The sequence below is a fragment of the Dendroctonus ponderosae genome, unplaced genomic scaffold, assembly GCF_020466585.1.
Source record: "Dendroctonus ponderosae isolate FM_Combo_2020 unplaced genomic scaffold, Dpon_F_20191213v2 Dpon_F_20191213_1, whole genome shotgun sequence".
Classification (NCBI taxonomy): domain Eukaryota; kingdom Metazoa; phylum Arthropoda; class Insecta; order Coleoptera; family Curculionidae; genus Dendroctonus; species Dendroctonus ponderosae.
The window spans coordinates 60,311,594-60,318,677 of NW_026017110.1; the positions used below are offsets into that span (position 1 = coordinate 60,311,594).

General features: G+C 42.1%; 1 protein-coding gene across 5 annotated transcripts in view; it reads left to right on the forward strand.

The window, feature by feature from the left end:
- The window catches only part of LOC109540952 (filamin-A), a 39,888-nt gene that overhangs the window by 14,638 nt on the left and 18,166 nt on the right, over positions 1–7,084 (forward strand). For 3 of the 5 annotated variants that reach the window (XM_019909527.2, XM_048661361.1, XM_048661362.1), the window contains 7 exons: positions 379–758; positions 813–1,965; positions 2,016–2,257; positions 3,608–4,174; positions 4,466–5,592; positions 5,648–5,778; positions 5,835–5,970. In XM_019909527.2, the coding sequence (XP_019765086.1) occupies positions 379–758; positions 813–1,965; positions 2,016–2,257; positions 3,608–4,174; positions 4,466–5,592; positions 5,648–5,778; positions 5,835–5,970 (3,736 nt within the window). The remainder of the gene's footprint in view (positions 1–378; positions 759–812; positions 1,966–2,015; positions 2,258–3,607; positions 4,175–4,465; positions 5,593–5,647; positions 5,779–5,834; positions 5,971–7,084) is intronic. The other 2 variants (XM_048661363.1, XM_048661364.1) reach the window with 1 other exon arrangement.

Genomic DNA, 7,084 nt, shown 5'->3' on the forward strand with positions numbered 1-7,084 from the left:
GAAACGTGTATGACATGTGTGGCTTCCCCTTTCCGATCACGCACCGATCCGATTATTTGGTCATCGACGGAAAGTTCTCTGATCGGAGTCGGATCGGAGTCGGATCGGAGTCGGATCGGATAGATGTGTCCCGACCTTTAGTTGAGTGGGTTTCAAAAGTTGTAAGTGTTTTTACAGAATAGAGTCAGAATTGCTTTAGTGAAGCGAATCAGCTTCTGGCAGTGGAAGCTCAAACCAGCTTAATTTAAATGACGATTTGCCTTATAAAAAGAGCGTTTTAGCGCTTCTTTGCGTGTCCAGTTTATTCAATTTCAAAATGTCACCAAATGAAATTAACAGCGTCTGATTTACAGCTCTACTTAAATTCCTTGCTTACAGAGTACGAGTCTATGGTCCAGGAGTAGAGCCTACCGGTCCCGTGGTGGGAGCAACGGTGAATTTTACTGTTGAAACATTTTCGGCCGGAAAAGGCAATGTAGACGTGGTTATCGAAAATCCGCGTGGCCAAAAAGAGCCGGTGGATGTTAGATTCAATAATGATAGAAATCTGACCTACACCGTCTCCTATACCCCACAACTTGAAGGCGCACATAAGGTCCATGTGAAATACTCCGGCAGAGATGTGCCGAAAAGTCCCTTCTCAGTCAAAGTTGAAGGCCACGCAGGAGACCCTACTAAAGTAACAGCATCTGGACCAGGATTGCAACCTGACGGGGTTTTCATTAACAAGCCAACCTATTTCGACATTTCAACTAAAAGTAAAACATCTAGCTCAATACGCGAGGTGCTAAATTAAAGAGTATTCTTTTCAGATGCTGGCAAAGGGGTTCCAGAGGTGGTGATCCTCGATTCATCCGGCAACAAAAATTCAGCAACAGTAAAAGTGAGGCAAACAAGTCCAGACATCTGGCGCTGTGAGTACATTTCCACTGTCCTTGGCCTGCATTCCGTCAACATTTTCTTCGCCGGCCAACCCATTCCAAACAGCCCCTTTGGTGTGCGGGTGTCTCCAGTATCGGATCACAAGAAAGTAAAAGCCAGTGGCAGAGGATTGCAGCCCAATGGCGTAAGAGTGAAGGATGCAGCTGATTTTAAAATCTACACCGATGGTGCTGGGGAAGGATACCCGAAGGTCGATATTATCGGCCCTGCGGGAATAAAGGAAACCTGCAAAATCACCAAAATCGATGGCAACGTATACCACTGTGTGTATAATCCGCTTAAAGAAGGCCGATATAGGATCATGGTTAATTTTGCCGGACATGAAATCCACAAGTCACCTTTCGATGTAAACGTCGGCCCTTACAAGGAAACTTTAATACAAACTTATGGACCAGGATTAGTGGGCGGCGTTGTAAATTACCCCGCCTTGTTTACTGTGGAAACCAATGGTGAAACTGGAGCTTTAGGGTTCAGCATTCAAGGCCCATCCCAAGCGAAAATCGAGTGCCACGATAATGGAGATGGCTCAGCAGACGTAAGATATTATCCAACAGCTCCAGGCGAATATGCAGTTCATATCCTATGCGATAGCGAAGACATTCCAAAGAGTCCGTTCATCGCTCACATTTTACCTCACACCGATTATTTCCCGGAGAAAGTGGACGTCTATGGGGAAGGAGTCGAACCCAACGGGCCGCAGAAAGATGTTCCAACTAAATTCAAAATCGACACTCGAAACGCTGGATCAGCACCTTTAGATGTGAAAGTTCTGGACGGAAACTCCAATAAGGTCGATGTCAATCTTGTGGAACACTCTGATGGTACAGTCGAAGCTTCTTACATTCCCAAAAGTGGAAACCGCCATACAGTGCAAGTGAACTATGGGGGAGTCGCTGTGAAAAATTCGCCATTCAGAATATTCGTTGGGGAACCAGTGGATGCAACCAAAGTCCTCTGCTTTGGACCAGGGGTAGAAACAGGTGTTAAAGCCGCAACTCCCACCCACTTTAACATTGATGCACGGTAAAAGAATACTACTTTTTTAATGCTTGGCTAATTTTATGATTGTTCAGCGATGCGGGAGATGCAGAGTTGGATGTCCACCTAATAAATGAAGACACTCGTGAAGAAATCCCCGTCAAACTCACCGACAATGGAGACCGGACCTACACAGTGGACTACGAAGTTCCCCAATCCGGCGACTATTCGGTCTCGTTGTATTATGGCGGCCTAAGGGTGCCAACTACCCCCATTAAAGTCAACGTAGAACCCAACGTTGATGTGTCGAAGATCAAAGTCGATGGCCTAGAACCGAGTAAGTAGTGTTTTACATATAGAGGGTGTTTCAACTGAAGCCGGAGCTATTGGTAGCTTTAACTGTAACTAGCTAGTTTAAGTCTGGCAGATTTTTGACTTGAAACTATGCATTCACAGTAAAAATGCCCTTGAGGCTAGAAATGAGTACCATGAACCATTAAGCTCGTGACTTTTTCATTCTGGGCTGCTTCCATCTTTACAGGGGCGGATCCAGCTTTTAAGTCAGGGTAGTTGAAATTCAGTCTTTTGTTGTCTATGAAATTAGATAAAATATCGTCGGCATAAACTCAGCACAAGAGGGTCTCATGATCCACATGACAACCGTGATGACATGGTTGGTCATGGCATCACATTGGTATGGTTGGATAGAGAATTGAACATTCGATTCAGTCATAATTTTCGGGCAGTTTTGACCCAGAAAGCGAAATTTGAATATGATACACTTAGGTGCAAGATTATGACCAAATTTCATGTTTTCCGTTCCGTTTTTGCTCATTTCTCGGAAGCAAAATGGGCAAGAACGCTCATTTTTACATCATTCCAGAGAGAACTAAATAGCTTTTTGATAAAGTGAACCATTAATAAGAAAATGTTGGCAGTTTTCTCAAAAAAGTATTGATTTCAAGACGTTTTAGATTTGCGTGTTTGTTTTTGAGTTGCAAAATCGACACAAACATAAGGTGGCTTTTTTCGACGTTTTTCAAGCCCGATTTGAGTCACGGATTTCGTTTTGGCATCGTTAGATGGAGAATTGAAAATTCTATGCAGTCATAACAAGATGAGTGAGGAAATTCGAGTAGTTTTAACCCAGAAAGCGAAATTTGAATATCAGACACTTAGCTGTAAGATTATGCCAAAATTTTATGTTTTCCGTCCCGTTTTTGCTCATTTCTCTGAAGCAAAATGGGCAAGAACGCTCATTTTTACATCATTCCAGAGAGAACTAAATAGCGTTTTGAGAAAGTGAACCATTAATAAGGAAATGTTGGCAGTTTTCTCAAAAACGTCTCGATTTCAAGCGGTTTTAGAATTGCGTGTTTCTTTTTTGAGTTGCAAAATCGACTCAAACATGACGCTACCTTTTTCGAAGTTTCTCAAGCCCCATTTCAGCCACAGTATTCGTTTTGGCATCGGTCATGTAGTAGAAATTCAGTCTTTTGTTGTCTATGAAATTAGAAAAATTATCGTTAGTCGACATAAACGCAGGACAAGGGGGGTCATGACCCCCCTCCCTGGATCCGCCCTTGCATCTGTATAATAATAAAGACCAATCACTTGAAACACCTTGTAAATCCCCAATTTATCAAATGTGTACGTTGTATTGACATATTTTTGCGTTGAAACGTAGCGGCGCCAATAAATAGCCTGCAGCAATTTAGAGTCATAACTCAGGACGCTGGAAAGGCTGAATTCGCTATATCAATAACAAGTCCTTCAGGCAACAAAGTAAAAGCCCACGTCATCCCCACGCATGAAGGGTACTTGGTGAATTTCACCCCCACTCAGCTGGGAGAATATTTGCTCGGAATATCATTCGGTGGAGAACCAATATCGCATAGACCTTTCAAGTTAACGTGCCTAACGGGAAGTGATCCCACAAAAGTGAAAGCATCGGGACCAGGTCTTCACAAGGGCATCGTTAACCGACCTGCTGAGTTTATCATTGACACCAGAGGAGGTGGCGGTGGAGGTCTTGGTGTTACTGTAGAAGGACCTTGCGAAGCAGCAATAAACTGCAGAGACAATGGAGATGGCACGTGCTCTGTAGCATATTTACCAACTGAAGTTGGTGATTATGGAATTAACATTACGTTCAACGATAACCACATACCTGGCAGTCCATTTCAAGCAATTATTGTGCCTGAAGTTGACATGAACATGATTAAAGTATCGGGGAGCGGAATTCAATTACATGGTAAACTGGTGTGCGTAAAACATTGTATTTTTAACTATGTACTTTTAATCCCTAATCTGCACGAGGCCACTGTTTTAGCGTGAGTTTTAATTTAGTTTGCTGTTTTTCTTTGGTTTGAAGTAATTTAATTGCTTGTTGTTGCGTTGATCGATAACCGTAATCAGAAAGAGAGTTTCTATGTTGGCTGATGCTGCTCCAACAAGGTTTCCACACAGTCGAACCTGGCAGCTTTGCTCGATGTTTAATTCCAATTAGTCATAGTTTTCTTACAGTCGTTTTCCTCATTTGCAGGTGTATACGTCGACTCCCCCACGGACTTTCTGGTTGATACGCGTGGTATACCCAAATCAACTGACGATGGAAAAGTCACATGCACCATAACAAACCCATCGGGAGCTCAAACAGAGAAGCTCGTCACTGCTTTAATTGACGGAACATACAAAGTCAGCTACACTCCATTTGAAGAAGGTAGACATACAATCGACATATTTTACGATAATGTTCCCGTGCCTGGATCGCCTTTTGTTGTGAATGTGAGACGCGGCTGCGATGCCAAGAAATGCATTGCCTATGGACCTGGCTTAGAAAATGGAGTTCTAAACAAATCGAATGTATTTACTGTGGAAACCAAAGGTGCGGGTACTGGCGGTCTCAGTTTGGCCATTGAAGGGCCATCAGAGGCTAAAATGACATGCAAAGATAATAGAGATGGGTCGTGTTCAGTAGAATATATTCCCACGGAAGCAGGAGAATATGATGTAGCTATTCGGTTTGCCGATAGCCATATACCTGGCTCCCCTTTCAAAGTTGAAGTCAGGCCAGAATTGGATGAGACCCTTGTTAAGGCATATGGCCCGGGACTTGAGTCCAACAAATGCAGAGCATTGATACCTACTAAATTCAAAATCGACGCATCTAAAGTGGCTCCGGCTCCGGTAGCTGTAAACATCGTGTCTGATTCGTCTCCGATCTCAAGACGACCGGAAATTCGGGATAATGGTGATGGAACGTTCGAAGTTACGTACATCCCACCAAACGAAGGAGCCAATCTTAAGGCGCACGTCCTCTACAATGGCAAAGATGTGCCCAACAGTCCATTCCCCATAAAAGTACGCCCACTTGTGGAACCTGACAAAGTGAAAATAACCGGGCCAGCAATTGTGGAAAAAGGCATTCCAGCATCAATACCCACTTCAGTTAAAATCGATACTAGTGATGCAGGATTTGGGGATTTGGAAGTTAAAGTTAGCGGCCCTGATGGACATCCTCGGCCAGTGAAAATACATGAAAATGGCGATGGAACTGTTAACGCAACTTTCGTTCCTGATGACTGTGGACGGTACAAATTGGACGTCAAATATGGAGGCAAAGACGTCCCCAAAACGCCTATCCCCATCCAGGCCTATGCCATAGGAAATGTAAGTCTTGAGTGTATTAGCGTCCAAACTTTTCACGCTTTTGTGTCTGTTAAAGGCGGAGAAATGTACCATTACGGAAGGTTTGGAAAAAACTCTCTCCAGTGGAGAATCGTACTGTATCACAGTCAATACGGAAAATGCTGGTAAAGGTGCAGTCACCTGCAGAATCAAATCAGTGAACGGCAGGTATGTTTCATAATCATGCCATCAGCATACAGCTGAACTAAATGATTTTTTCCTAGCGACTTGGATATTAACATTGTGGATAATGGGGATGGCACTGTCAGCATATTCTACACCGTGGAAGATGCTGGGGAATACACCATTAACATCAAGTTCGGAGGTCAAACAGTCCCAGGAGGCTTCTACACATTCATGGTAAGTTCTATTGTCAAACATTTCACCATTTGAAACTAGTCAGCAGTTCGGGCTTTTAGGCTGTGGTGGAAAATAATTTTTTTCCAGACGTTTCGCACGCTTGAGTTGCTGGCATCTTCAAAAAAATTGTTTGTTTGGCATCTTCAAAAAAATTGTTCAAAAAAACTTCGCAATTTCGAACAAAGAATGCAAAATTCTAACTTTTTCAAAAATTTGTTGAAGCTGGTGAGTCGTTCAGACTTTTCGCAAGCACAAGTGGTTTGAATTTTCAGAGGTGATTTGAGGCTCGGCTCATCAGTCTTATACTTATAGTGTTTTTGGGCATTTGGAGGAAAACTTTGCTCTCGTCTTGAACTCTTTCGAATTCAACGTTTCTTCAGATTCTGGAAATTAGGAGCGCATTTTTATACTGGGTGTTTCCTAATTACTGTGCTGTTAAAGTTGTTTTCGTGCACAATTCATCATAATTTTAGCAAACGAATTGCCTAAGAACAGTCGCAATATGTGAATCCGCGGAGGCAGGTAGTGAAAAAACGCAAGAGATAATTTTTAATAAGAGTTAAGTTCATTTTAAAAATAGGAAGTTTTGAGGCCCTTTAATTGCAACACGTTTTACGTTATCCGTTATTATGAGCATGTGCAATAGTCAAGAAATAACCGTTTACGTTATTAGAGGATAACGTGTTCCTTTATTTACGTACGAGTAGCGGTAACGTTAATAAGCATCACGTTAAAAAGCAGAACGACGGTATTGGCATATTTGACTAATTTCTGATATTATTTAACCAATAGTGAAATGGATGTAGTAGGAAAAAATTTGCGTTTTTTTCTGGTATTCGGAGACATTGAACCAGTCGCGGAACATGTTCCTTCTGAAACCTAAAATTGATAAGGCAATTTCTGCGCTCAATATTTTCTAACTTAAAAATAGGTTGTAGATAAGTTCTATATTGTTGAGGCGGATTCATTTTTTTACAAACTTCTTTTTGGGTATTTCGCCTCACAAATTTTTGTCTTTAGAAAAGACAGAATTTCCTCACGTCTTTTATTACAGATTGATAAATAGTGCTCCTATTTCGCAATAAGAACGAATTATTTATCAAAAAGTAATCAA